Genomic DNA, 14893 nt, shown 5'->3' on the forward strand with positions numbered 1-14893 from the left:
GAACATCCTTCTACCCCCAAATACACAAATGCATATAGTTTCCTCTTCCATCCCAAAGGCTGTAGGGACTATGTGATCTGTATAATCTGCTAACAGCTTTATTTTCTCATGCCAGGTGCTGAAAGGTCATGATGATCATGTCATTACCTGTTTGCAGTTTTGTGGTAATAGAATAGTTAGTGGTTCAGATGACAACACATTAAAAGTCTGGTCAGCCGTAACTGGAAAGGTAGGTTCATATTGCCGCATGATTTCAAGGCAAATAAATACTTTTACGCTGTATGTGTCACTATTTGGATGTAATCTGTATGATTCATGTATGTGTCCCCCTCTGGGACTATGTTTGGTCCTTCACAAATGGTCGATAATAGTAATGCAAATGCACTTTGTGCTTATAAGATCCCTTTTGGGACATTTTGCATTTAATAACCTCTCATTGGCTACTTAACCTAATCTCATTGTCCTCAACTTCTTTCTGTTTGGTTTCTTTCTGGAAATTTGAAGATTCACAATTCAGACTGGTTTTGTTAAATTTATCTTATGTTCGAGTCAATGAGCTCTCAGCCACACTACCCAGAGATCCAGGTTCCTAGACACTCCCACTCAGCAAAACAGCGTTTAACTCATATACAAGACTCGCTGTCCAGGATCAACTGCAGTCTCTCACCAATTAGGTTAAAACGTCATTTCTTTATTTCTTAATTTAAAATCTTGTAGTATTTGGCTACATTTTCAATGTTTAGACATAGCTGCAACTCATGGAATTGCATAACAATTTAGCAATTAAAGGTAATTTTATATGAGGCAGATGTACTTCTCTGTTTACAGCTTTGGCCTTCCATACAGCAGATGAGATTAGTAGACTGGTATTATATGACTAGGGGGAAATGAAGTGTTCAGCCACTGCTTGTATATCCACATTCCATGGCAATGGCCTTTCCCATGAATTAGAGAGCACACTTGTAATGGTTTCATATAAAGAAAATACTTACATTTAATGCCACACTAAAAAGGTCTACTTGTTCCACCCCTATAACCCAGAGGCATTACTTTCTTAAAGCAATTTTTTCTGTTGCATGTAACAATAGTTCATGGAGACCGAACATGTTGGTTGTCCGAGTTGTTTTCTAAGATTTGCAAATGTATAACTTGCCTCAGTCCTAGTTGGTTTCCAGCAACATGTCACTCTTGATGGGAGCTCAACTCTTATAATTTGAAATTCATATGTTTGTCTCCGTTGTTATCCACTTGAGCCCAGTTGTGTTGGTCAGTGTGAGCTGAATGATGATGACACATGAGGCCACTTGGTATGGCCCAGTATAGCTATGGGAAACATAACACGTGAGGCGACTTGGTATGGCCCAGTATAGCTAGGGGAAACATGACACGTGAGGCCACTTGGTATGGCCCAGTATAGCTAGGGGAAACATGACACGTGAGGCCACTTGGTATGGCCCAGTATAGCTAGGGTAAACATGACACATGAGGCCACTTGGTATGGCCCAGTATAGCTAGGGTAAACATGACACATGAGGCCACTTGGTATGGCCCAGTATAGCTAGGAGAAACATGACACATGAGGCCACTTGGTATATACCAGTATAGGGGAAACATTTGCAGATCTGGCTCTTAAGATCTTATGAATGATTTAATAAGTTTCTCTTTTTCTGCATGGCCTCCTTTGTTATATAGAGTGGTGAATAGTGTTAGATAATCATAAAAGTCTACTACTGATTGTCTCGTATAGCTTTGCCCAAGGCAAAGTTTTATAAACAGGCTTTTGGGCTTAGTAAGAATACCAGGAGGCATCCACTCTTGTTTCCTTACACATAATTTCTACATATACACTTCTGCAGATGAATAGCTTTCATCTAGGCACCAAAGCCAGTTTAAATGCACTTTTTATAAAGATCCGCACTCACAGGTCTTAAAATGAACTAAAAAATCTTTATTGTAGAGCTAAGGACTAACGTTTCAGCCTACCCTAAGGCCTTTCTACCAGGTGGTTATTACATAAATATATACATTTATATATATATATATATATATATATATATATATATATATATATATATATATATATATATATATATATAAATAAATAAAAAAAATTATATATATATATATATATAATTTTTTTTTTTTTTTTTTTTCCATTCTTAAGTGCAGGAAATGTTTAAGGCCAAGTCCAGCAAGCAGAAAAACTTAAGTCTGTTTCTACTCCATAATAGTCTGTTGAGGTACTTGATAAATACTTGCAATGAAAACCAGGGACGACATTGCCTATTTTTGCGTAAATCATTCAGCCCATATTCTCATCTTCCACTGCTGCACAGAATACATTACATTCAGTGTGTGCTCAATGGATCTAGTGAGCTGTGAGATGACTTTTTTGTAGCTGTGTATTTGATTGACAGTAGCCTCAGATAAGCAACATGTTGGCTTTGGGTGTTGTGTCAGCCTTGACAAGGAATCTCTGGGAATAGAAATTTCAGAAAGAAATACAAAAGATCTAAAGATCTGCACATGGCATAAAGCCACTGTTTATATTTTTGGTGTAAAATCCTTATGTTTCATCACACAATAAATAGTCCTGTGTTAAATAACCAGACATGGCTTTTCCTTTTCCACTAGGTTTGGGTAGAAGTTAATCCAATAGACAGAATGCAGATTTTCAGATGCTAAACTACTAACATTCGTAGAAAAAACACTTTTTGGCTTAATTTTGTTAATCTCTGTCGCAGTCATGAGCCTTGGGGGCAAATTCCCTAGCCGGCGAAAATTCGACAGTGGCTTTGCAGCCATCGCAACACGTCTCAGGCATAAATTCGATAGGACAACGCTAATTTACTAAAGTGCAAAGTTGCGTCCGGGGCGCCGAACGCTGGTAAATTTTCGCTAGCATTAACTTCGGAAATCAAAGCAAAGATGCGCTAGCGTTGCCTAATTTGCAGACGGTGGGAAATGATAAAGTTACATGGACTTATATGTTGCAGCAAATGCATTACACAAGTCCAGGGAACCCTAATAAATAAAATATAGTTGTTATAATGCCCTACACATGCGCCCACTGTATAGTTTATGTTCCAAATGTTAGAAAATGGAGGGGGGAACCCGGTTACCCAAAAAATGTTTTACAGACCGTTGCAGGCTATCACTCAGAAAAAAGGAAAAGACCTATGCACTCCATTGCACTTCGCCTGGTCTGAGCTGTCAGGAAAATCCGCATCTTAGTGAATTTGCAGAGTTACGTCCGTTCGCCAGATCGAAAATTCGCCTGCCGTTAGAGTGGAAAGCAACACTAGCGTCTATCTCCTTCGCTAGCGAAGTGACGTTACACTGGCGAATTTTCGCTAGCGGTAGTCACTTCGCACTGAATCTACCATCTAAGATTCTAAGAGTTCAAATCACTGATAAGTAGCTGTTTTTGAATGGGACCACATAAGTGTCAGACTCTTCTTTATGACCCAATTACTGTGTTAGAATTCCTTGCATTGCTCCTTTTAATTACTACTGTCTCTTTTAGGGATGGGACCGGTTATCCAATATGCTTGGGCTTGTGGGTTTATAGATAGGGATATTTCTGTAATTTGAATCTTCATAATATCCTAAAACATAATTTAAATAACCCAATAAGATTGCTTTTGACTCCAATAAGGATTACTTATATCTTAGTTAGAATGAAGTACGATGTTCTGTTTTATTATTACAGAGAAAAAGGAAATAATCTGAATTATTCATATAAGATGGAGTGTATGGGAGACAGCCTTTTGAACTTCCTGGATAATGGGGTTTTGGATGACTGATCCCATACTTGTACTACTATATCTATATTAAAATATAGGGATTTGGAGGTATATATTTAGGGAATATTGGGGCCCACCTGAACTGGATGATGCGGTAATGTAGAAAAACGTCCTCTGTCTGCCCAACCCCAGGCACATTACAGATTAAATAAGAAGTAGCCTGAGCAGTTTAATACTGACTAAATACAGATATTTGTGCCAGTGATCACTGCTTATGCAAATATAATATGTTAACCATTTACACTTTGGAACTCTATTTAAGCTGCAACAAAAGCACAATACATGGCTAAGTAGCATTATTCTATATTTTGCAGTGTCTAAGAACACTTGTTGGTCATACGGGTGGTGTTTGGTCATCACAGATGAGAGACAACATCATTATTAGTGGTTCTACAGATCGGACGTTGAAAGTATGGAATGCTGAGACCGGGGAATGTATACACACGCTATATGGCCATACCTCCACTGTGCGATGTATGCATCTCCATGAGAAAAGGTCAGTATCAATATTCTTACGTAGAATTTAGCAGTGAAATTCGAAGAAAAAAAAAAAACAGTCACTAATTACGTGTCAGTTCTTCATGCTAGTGAAACATGGAACAAATTACACATTTCCATAGCAGCTGAATTGACCTTTTGTCAACACTCTAATTAGGTTTTAGTTGTAGTAGTAGTAGTATTTTGATTTTGTATGTTGGGGGAACCATTTTGTGAACATGCACTAACCTGTGCATCCTTAAAGCTACTGGTGGCTCGGCATTGTATGATTAGGAAATACTTAGGTGGTCAGTCTGTCACACCAAAATGCAATTTCACTTACCAAGGTGGATGTCATGTTTAAACCGTGATATAGTTGAGCAGGCACTCAAAAAAAACCATTCCTCCACACAGACATAATAAAAATCCTGTGTATTTATTAGGGTACGGACTTACTGCTTAAGTTTCTCAGCAGATACTTCTGCTGAGATGCAAAAGGCCTAATAAATACACTGGATTTTTTTATTACGTCTGTGTGGAGGAATGGTCTTTTGAGTGCCTGCTCAACTATATCATGTTTTGGGTCCGATCCCTCATCTGAAGTCTCAGGGTATTGCACCTGAGCCGCCTCCTATATTTGGTGAGTTAACCTTGTGATCTTTTCCCATTTGATTTGGATGTCATGTTTGTCTAGTTAAGCTCATGAATTCATGTTGGTACCCGCTATGAACAGGTCCACTGTATTGTCATTTACGCTGGACCTGACAGATTTCATTCAGCATGACTGGCTAGATAATTAACTTTAAATATGATGCAACAGCAGACAACGATGCTAATCATTTTTTTTATACTTTTGAAATATCTTAATTGTTGTCTTAGAACTTGGAATTTCAACGGCATTCTGTTTGCTATGGCTTTATTTGAAATATCTTAATTGTTGTTTTAGAACTTGGAATTTCAACGGCATTCTGTTTGCTAGGGCTTTATTTCCTTAGCAACCAGGGAGGTATTCGGAAGTCACAATGAAAGATTACTAGGAGATGCAACTGGGATGATTTTGTTGACTTGGCATGGATACTCCATATAACCCATATAAACGTAGAATTAAAAGTGCACTGTCATTTTATGCAGACATGAAAATGTGATTTGAACAAATTGCTTTCACAAAATTATAGTCGGCCTCTTCATGCAATTTCAATTCAAAGTTAATGGAAGGGTGATTTGTCCTCTACCCAAGGACTACAAAACCTCTGCTACAAAATTCTGTGCCAAACAAAAATCTTTAAAATTGGTTCAAGTGCCATTATTTTTACAAAAAACAAAACAAAAAATCATTACAATGAAACAAGTATTTGGGTTGCAGAAGTCAGCGGCCCAAGAGCAAGATAGCAAATTTACTTGCAGGCCATAAAGAGGTCACATGAGTACAACAATAATTAAAAAAAAAAAATGCAAAATAAAAATTGAAGACCAATTGATAAGTTAATTACAAATGGAATATAACATACTAAAATGTAATGCATAGGTAAAGTTTACTTTTAATTATTACAGAACTTTTATAGCGGATTTCCCTGGCAAGTGTCATGTTCATGAAACTCCTCTGTAACTTAAAATTTCCTTAATTTTTATAAGAGGGGGTACTTTAATCACTATATAAACAGTGACTAGTGATGTCATCAGTTATAAACATGAGTAGTGATGTCATTTTTGTCACATGACTCACTAAAACTTGTGTATTATAATAAATAAAGTACCCCCTGTTGCTATCGGCCTCATGCTTTTATATGGTCATAGAACTCCTCGGTAACTTATAATATCCTTATATTTTATAATAGGGGGTACTTTATTCATTATATAAATCAGAAATGGAACATGTATGCCAAGGTAGGACTGAATGGGGGGTGGACTTTAATAATAGTAACGAACAGCAATTTGCATCTGCATGAATATTCTTCATTTGACATTTATTGCATTACAAGCCTTTGTTGCACATAGTACATTTTTAAGGCCTGCTTAAAGGACATCTAAACCCTAAAAATTAATATGGCTAAAAATTCATATTTTATATACTGAACTTATTTCAACCAGCCTAAAGTTTCCGCTTGTCTAGAGCAGCAATGATCCAGGACTTCAAACTTGTCACAACGATTCACCATCTTGGAAAGTGTCTGTGACACTCACATGCTCAGTGGGCTCTGAGCAGCTGTTGAGAAGCTAAACTTAGGGGTCACAAATTTACAAGCAGAAAATGAAATTGTCATGTAATATAAATTGAAGCTACAAGGCTGAATATTATTAAATAATATTAAATGCTGATGCTAGTTTTCAGTTAACTTTTATTACATACACTGCATGCTGGTGCCATATGAGGTATAAATATTTGTATATACAATTATATCATACATTTTATCCCATGCTAAGCATTCTACAATGTTACATAACTGCTCTTCTATCCCATTTTGCAGGGTTGTGAGCGGGTCAAGAGATGCCACCCTTCGAGTCTGGAATATTGAAACTGGCCAGTGCTTGCATGTTCTTATGGGGCATGTTGCAGCGGTCCGATGTGTTCAGTATGACGGCCGAAGGGTTGTCAGTGGAGCTTATGACTTCATGGTGAAAGTTTGGGATCCCGAGACAGAGACCTGTTTACACACACTTCAAGGCCACACTAACAGAGTCTATTCCTTACAGGTATAAATTGTTATGGATGAATGCTGCTGTCATTCGTTCTCAGACATTCATTTTAAATATTTTAAAGTAGGTCCCCCACCCATCTTACAATACCTTATATATTTAAAAAGAAAATTTATACAGGTATGGGATCCGTTATCCGGTGACCCGTTATGCAGAAAGCTCTGAGATACAGAAAAGTCGTCTCCCATAGACTCCATTTTATCCAAATAATCAAAATTTCTAATTTTATTTTTCTTTTTCTCTGTAATAATAAAACAGTGCCTTGTATAAGATATAATTAATCCTTATTGGAAGCAAAACCAACCTATTGGGGTTATTTAATGTTTACGTGATTTTCTAAAAGATTTAAGGTATGAAGATCCAAATTACGGAAAGATCTGTAATCCGGAAAAACTCCAGGTCCCGAGCATTCTGGATAATAGGTCCCATACCTTTATTATATATTTAAAAAGAAAAGAATACCCTCTGCCTCAAGAAGCAATAATTATGATTCATGCATTTCTGTATTTTTTTTTACCTTTGTACCTATTATAAATCTGATTCATTAAATCTTTCTATTGTAAAATGCTGCTTAGGAAGACCAGGGCAGATTCTCCCAACATGAATGTAGGTCATTCCATCATAATTTCTATTTACTTTGCCTTGGGCTGTTTGTTATATGCAGTCTCGCTCCTTGCTCTTTTTTTTTTTTTTTTCTTCCTGTCAGCAGAAATGCCCCCCGGTTATGAACAGCTTCTTACTGTTTAGCCATTGCTTGTGCTATTGTAGGCCACTAATTAGTCACTTCTGTTAATGCAGAATGGTTCCTTCTCATTTTATTTGATCTTGCAAAAAGGAAACCCAGACTATCATCATCTTTTCTGAGTCACAAATCATGTTGCTTTGATTGATTCATTTTCTAACTAGGAAATCATTAAAAGACAGCCGCAGCTCATAAGAAGCATAAGGACAATTCTGTATCTGCTGTGTTGGGTACTCCAATATTTATGACAACAATTAGAGAATTGCATAACTATAAATTGTATTGATTTACTTGTGTTTTATTGTACCATATTGTATTAGCTGGTATCCATGGTAACAAAGGGGGTACCAAGGACATACATGCTTTATTTCTGAATACATTTTTAATTTCTTAGACTTTTTAAATAGAATCGGTTGATGCCATTTTAGCTTAAACCTTGGGGTGTTTTTAAGGGAATCCCCATAAGCGTTGATCTCTTTTTCTTCTTGCTCAGAAATCACAACTACTTCTCTAGTCATTCTGTTTTCTCTCTTAGGGTTTAGTTCACACGAGGAGATTTGGGGAGATTTCAATCGCCTCAACTTCCTCCTGCCTCCTCGTGTCTTCCTATCCACTATAATGAAAAGTCGCCTGCAATAAAGCACACGCAGCGTGGCGTTTTCCGAAGTTGGCCGAAGTTTCCTCGTGAGGCAACTTCAGGCGACTTCGGAAAACGCCACGCCGCGTGTGCTTTAGAGCAGGCGACTTTTCATCTTAGCAGATGGGAAGACACGAGGAGGCAGTTCAGGGAGTTTGTCGCCCAGAAGTCGAGGCGATTAGTCGCCAGCCGACAAAATCTCCTTGTGTGAACTAACCCTAAAGCTCCCTGTGATTTGTGTTTTTTTTTTTTTTTTTTTATAGGAAAGTCAGTTCCTTTTACCAGATAGATAAGTTAACTTTTGAGACCACAGTCACAGAAGCACTGACTTCTCCATCTTTGTGGGGTCCCAAGGTAACAAAATACCAGTTAGTTTCTACGGGACTTATCCACCTGCTTTTATTTCAATCTCCTACTTATCCATGGAATCTAAGAAATGATAACTTAATTGTATGAATTGGGATTTTATTAATTGGCACAATCACTTTAGTATGAATCAATGGGTTATTAGTTAACCCCTTCTATATTAAGTTAGAATCATTGTTGTTAATTCATTGGTAAGGAATCACAAATTATAATTAACTTTAAAGTACGTTTATCAATACAGCACTTAGTCACTTTAACTCTTATGAGGAGAGGTTAATGAATTGACTTAGTTTATTGCACTAGCACTTTATATTAAGCACATGGTCTTTAAGTAATTGAGCTCTGTATATGTGGGCAATAATTTGATACTATAATTCAGTTAGTTCATTTTAAGATACAATATTACTGAGGACAATTATCCAGTCTGTTCTTTCTCAAAACTGCTAATCTAGATTCCTTTAGTTTATTATCAATAATCCATAATTGATAAAGAGAGGGTATCTTTTGTTCTACTCAACATACAATAACATACTGACGTGAGTCAGACCCCTTTTCTTAATCAATTTATCCAATATACCTGTAGATAGATCGCCCTCTCAATACATAATCTTCTTAAAAACAATTGATGATTTGATATTAATTAATCAAATGTATATTAGCAGCATCTTTGCTGGGGGGGGGGGGGGAATCTATTCGAAAAACTATTCTCACACCCTAAACAAGATGTCAGTGGGCAAATACAATTCCTTTGATAACAGCATGCAGTTCTAGGAGCTGATCTTCAAGGTATGCTGAAGATGTAAACATCATTTTAACTTTATTTTTCTCCCCGCAGTTTGATGGCATTCACGTAGTAAGTGGTTCCCTGGATACCTCAATAAGGGTGTGGGATGTGGAGACTGGGAACTGCATCCACACGTTAACCGGACATCAATCCTTAACTAGCGGAATGGAGCTGAAGGATAACATTCTAGTTTCGGGAAATGCAGATTCTACTGTTAAAATATGGGACATTAAAACAGGACAGTGTTTACAGACATTGCAAGGTGAGATCCCAGTTTCATCTGTTTAAGCTTTACATTATCTAAAGCTAATAACTTGGACACTTGTTAAGAATTAGGGGGTTAATTATTAAAGTCCGAATCCAAAAACTATATAATTCGAATTTTTAGTGGGGAAAAAAACAAAAAATTTCCGAGATTTATTTTACCTCACCAATGGAAAAAAGTCAGAATCCAAAAATTTCTCAGCCAGAAAAATCAAGCAATCGGGGAAAAAAGTAGTACAGATATGGGACCTATTATCTAGAATGCTCAGGACCTGGGGTTTTCCGGATAACGGATCTTTCTGTAATTTGGGTCTTCATGTTTTAAATCTATTAGAAATTAATTTAAACATTAAATAAACCGAATAGGCTGGTTTTGTTTCCAATAAGGATTAATTATATCTTAGTTGGGATCAAGTACAAGCTACTGTTTTATTATTACAGAGAAAAGGGAAATCATTTTTAAAAATTTGGATTATTTGGATAAAATGGAGTCTATGGGAGACAGCCATTCCATAATTCAGAGCTTTCTGGATATCGGGTTTCTGGATATGGGATCCTATACCTGTATATAGATAAAAAAAACATAGTATTCACATTTTCACTAGATGTTTGTCCCTGATCCGATTATATTGTGCTTTCTTATTAATAAATAACGTGGATTCTAGTTTGGTCTGCCTTTTTTTATTTTAATAGTCAGAAAAATGTGGATTTTGATAAATAACACCCTAGGTTTACATGTATTTATTTTTCATAGAACTTGTGATTAAAATCAAACTATAATAAAAACACATGCAAGTTGCAGTGGATGTTTAATAATCTTTTATTTTTAAATTCTCTCGCTAGTAGTTTGTGAGATATTTACTGGTGGAACAGTGTGTTCCCTTAGTCTAACATGTTCCCTGCTGCACACAATTCTGTCATACTGTTAAGCTTTCCAAATTACTCCAAATCCAAATGTTCCAACACATTAGCTCAAAAACTAGAAGAAAAGCAGATTATTTAGAAAAGTGGCTTGTTAAACATTCACAAGAGTTTGGTTAATTTTTGTAGCAATTATAGTTCCCTTTTAATTTAGTACAGGTACTGTGTGCTTGGCACCTATAAGAATGTTTACTGTAATTGTAGAATTTGGATACTGTTTTTTTACAGATATATGTTTACCTATAGTGAGGCCTTCTTTTATTGGATGTGAAAATAGGTGTAATTTATTATTTGTAAATAAAGAAATAGTCACATGACAGCAGAAATAATTACAAAATATTATTTGGAGGTCTCCTTTCTGGGAAACCAGAATCCCATTGTCCTGTCTTCCCATTTCAGTCTATTTTTAAATAAGAAATTGTGCCATTTTGCCTTACTTGATTTATCTGACTCGACACATTCAGCTGCCTCGCAGCCCAATTAAATAATCAGTCTTTTAAAATGCAAATAACCCCTGGATAAACACAAGGAGAGGTTGTCTAACCATTTCTATGGTCTGCTAGTCTACCATCATTACAGTCAATTTATACCACAGAAAGATGTTAATTCATTGTCTTCGAATGAAGCGGTTTTAACATATTTAATGCTTCAGATATTAGAAAACGTACAAGTAATTTACTTAATTAAATGCTTTCAATCATGACCCGGCTCTGGGTTTTTCGTTTTTTTTGTATGATGTTTGAGCCATTGGACCATTATTATTAGTTTGTGTACATTGAAGGAAAAATGTCTGCATTCAGTAAAAAAAAAAAAGAATATACATTTGGATACATGCATACATTATATATAGTGATGGGCAAATATGGGCGAAATGGTGAAAAATACGAGAAACGCATTGAAGTTATCAAAATTATTTTTACATGAGCAACTTTTTGGTCCAAATGCATTAAAAGTCAATGGGCATCAAAATAATTTTAAATTGCAGCAATTTTTATGCGCGCAAAAATTTTTACACGTGCATTAAAGGACCAGTAACAGCAAAAATTTTCTAAAAAAAAATTTGTTAGTATGTTCCAAAAAAAGATGCCAGCACATGTTAAACTTTAAAATCACTAAGTCTTTATTAAGAAATAACTTAAGGGCGACGCTCCATCGTGTGGCGCTCCATTACTGCTCCCTGGCTATCTCCTATAAAGAAGGCAGGGAGGAGAAATGGAGCGCTGCACGAGGGATCGCCGATTGCCTTTTCTGAAGAGGAGCGCAAGCAGAGTTTCGGTAAGTTATTTCTTAATAAAGACTTTAAAGTTTAATATGTGTTGGTGTCTTGTATTTCGTAGCATAGGAACGAATTTTTTTTAAAAAAACTTTTGCTGTTACTGGTCAATCGTTTTGTTGCGCGTCAATTTTTATACAAGTGACTTTTTTATTGCAGCAATTTTTTTTTTGATGCCATGAATCCATGCCTGGTTAATAAATTCGCCCTATATAAATATATAGATAGATATAGATATATTATAGTGATTATAATATATATGTGTAAACTTTATTTTTCTTGCTCACCATTGTGTATTGCTGACTGATTTTTTTATTTTTTATTTAATGTTTCGCTAAACAATCTGATAACTCTATTCCTATAAAATCTCTCTAGGTCCCAATAAACATCAAAGCGCTGTGACCTGTTTACAGTTCAACAAGAATTTTGTAATAACCAGCTCTGACGATGGGACTGTCAAATTGTGGGACTTAAAAACGGGTGAATTTATTCGAAATCTAGTCACGTTGGAAAGTGGAGGAAGCGGAGGTGTTGTATGGAGAATCCGAGCCTCCAACACAAAACTGGTCTGTGCAGTCGGAAGCAGAAATGGGACAGAGGAAACAAAACTGCTGGTGCTGGACTTTGACGTGGACATGAAGTGAAGGCTGGGGAGAAAAAGTTGTCCATATTTTTAGACTGCTTATCCCTCATTTTTTCTGCCACCCTTTTCCTCCCCAGTCCTTCCCCCTCCAAAAACATCAGTTGGCCTTGGTGAAACAGGATTCTGGCTTGGGGCAACAGATCACAAAGACCTACGGATCGTTGGATGTGAAGACAATGATATCTTGTCACACACACAAAAAGACTTCCTTGCAGGGTTCCTTTTTCTTTTGCAAAAAGGAGGAAGTAAATTAAAACTGGGTAAAATTATTTTTTGATTTCTCTCAAACTGATCTCAAGACGGCACCAGCGCTGTTTTGGTGGACTGTCATTAATGCCAGAAAATCTTCTCTAATGTCACAAAGCTACGTATATTCACAAAACTCAAACAAATGCCGGTTGACTTTAAAAACAAAAAAAAAAAACCAACAAGAGCATTTGAAACAAAAGTCATTTTTTTCTGGTTTTAGAAATGCTGAAAAAAAAAACTGTGAATTGTTTTTGTACAGTTTTATCAATTTTTGCCGACTTTTGCCAATGTCAATCAATCACAGTATTAGCCTGTTATTTTACTGTTGCTTCCATCTACACTCTTCAATGCATATGTTGCCCTGGGGCGGCAAGTTAGTCCTTATCTTCTCAGATGGATTGAAATCTTGATGCTGGTGCTAGCAGTAGGTCTTTACAAATGGGATTGTTGTCCCACAGCTGTACTGTATTCCCAGTGGCCAAACATATTTATGCTGCTAACTGAAAGGAGAGGAAAAAAAGCAAACATTTTTTTATTGTTATTATTTTACTGCTGTGACGTTTTAGTCCCAGACTGAATTCCAAATTTGTTCTAGTTTGGATATGGAAATAGATTTTTTTGTCGCTGAAGTTTGAACCCTCAGTGCCTCTAAGAGGCCGTAACTGGGACAATTTCAGACAATTTCGAGTGAAGTTTGCCTGCAAATTAAAAAAAAAAACACAAAATAACTTTTGAGAGTGCAAAGCTTTTTTTTTTTGCCTTCTTTTTTTTGAGCAAATTAAAAAAAAAAACATTCCTTAGAACAAAGCTATAATAGCCTGTTCTGTTGGGATATTTTTATTATTTTTTTTTTTTTTTGAGGGCTGTGGTGAATGTAATTTACGTAACACAACTGACAAGATGTTTGAAAAGTACAAAACACGAAATAAAATATCTGAAAATAAATTGCTGGATAGCCTTGATAAATGACAGTATTTGGGTGGAAAAACAACTGTTACAGTTTTATAGTGGCGATGCACAAACCAAGCGGCTTTTGCTGTGCAAGCTTCACGTGCAAATAAACAATACCATACAATTGTCAAATAATTTGCCTCATGCTGAACTGTGAAAGTGGTTTAACACTGTATCTAGGCAATCTTTTTTTTTTTTTTTTTTTTTCATATTTTTTCTTTTTTTTTACCCTCATCCTGTATTTTTATTATTTATAGTCTGGTTTTAAAACAATCAGATTCCATTTGCTTCATTTACAGTTCTGTAACAACCTGACATAATGGAGGAATACAATGTTTAAAGGGATTGTGTCTATGGTTTGATTCACTTAGAAATTTTATTTTCTTATAACTTAAGTGCAATAAAATGTGTTTTTTCATGTTAATGAGCATTTGTGTTTTAATGGTGCCATTCTATTCATAAACATATATATATATATCTATAATGTTTGTTTGTATGCCAGACTGCATTTGCATTATGATACCCTTAAAAAGGTAGTTCTATTACATTTCCTCTTTGGTTGTTAAATATATATATAAAAAAGGAAAGCTTCAAGACAGTTTATTGTTAACATATTAGTGAAAGCTAGAACGCTATATTTATTCTGCAGAATGCTTTACCATGCCTGAGTAAACAGCTCTAGACACTGTCTCTGTTTGTTTAGGATAGAAGCTGCCATATAACCTTGGTGTGACATCACTTCCTGCCTGAGTCTCTCCCTGCTCACTTACAGCTCTGAGCTCACAGCAGAGATGGGAGGAGGGAGGGCGAGAGGAGCAAACTGAGCATGCTCAAGCCCTGCCCTGGAGGTTTCAGCTGAAAACAGGAAGTCTGATACAGAAGCCCATGTGTACACAATAGAAGGAAAGAAAAGGAGATTTTTAGTAGAACTTACCGTTAAATCTCTTTCTCTCTAGGCACTTGGGGGACACAGGAACCACTGGGATTAAGCTCCTCCCTCCAGGAGGCAGGACACTAATACTGAACAAAAAACAATCAGGACTCCTCTGTAACCCCCTAACCGGGGTACGTTTCAGAGAGGGTGTT

The 14893-nt window shown here is 36.2% G+C and overlaps 1 protein-coding gene across 3 annotated transcripts in view; it reads left to right on the plus strand.

The window, feature by feature from the left end:
* Window positions 1–14231, plus strand: part of LOC108706660 (F-box/WD repeat-containing protein 7) — a 122719-nt gene extending 108488 nt beyond the window's left edge. For all 3 annotated transcript variants that reach the window (XM_018243262.2, XM_018243264.2, XM_018243265.2), the window contains 5 exons: window positions 116–229; window positions 4121–4302; window positions 6749–6974; window positions 9558–9768; window positions 12340–14231. In XM_018243262.2, coding sequence (XP_018098751.1) covers window positions 116–229; window positions 4121–4302; window positions 6749–6974; window positions 9558–9768; window positions 12340–12608 — 1002 coding nt within the window. In that variant the 3' untranslated portion in view covers window positions 12609–14231. The remainder of the gene's footprint in view (window positions 1–115; window positions 230–4120; window positions 4303–6748; window positions 6975–9557; window positions 9769–12339) is intronic.
* Window positions 14232–14893: the final 662 nt, after the last annotated feature.

The sequence above is a fragment of the Xenopus laevis genome, chromosome 1S (assembly GCF_017654675.1).
Source record: "Xenopus laevis strain J_2021 chromosome 1S, Xenopus_laevis_v10.1, whole genome shotgun sequence".
NCBI lineage: Eukaryota > Metazoa > Chordata > Amphibia > Anura > Pipidae > Xenopus > Xenopus laevis.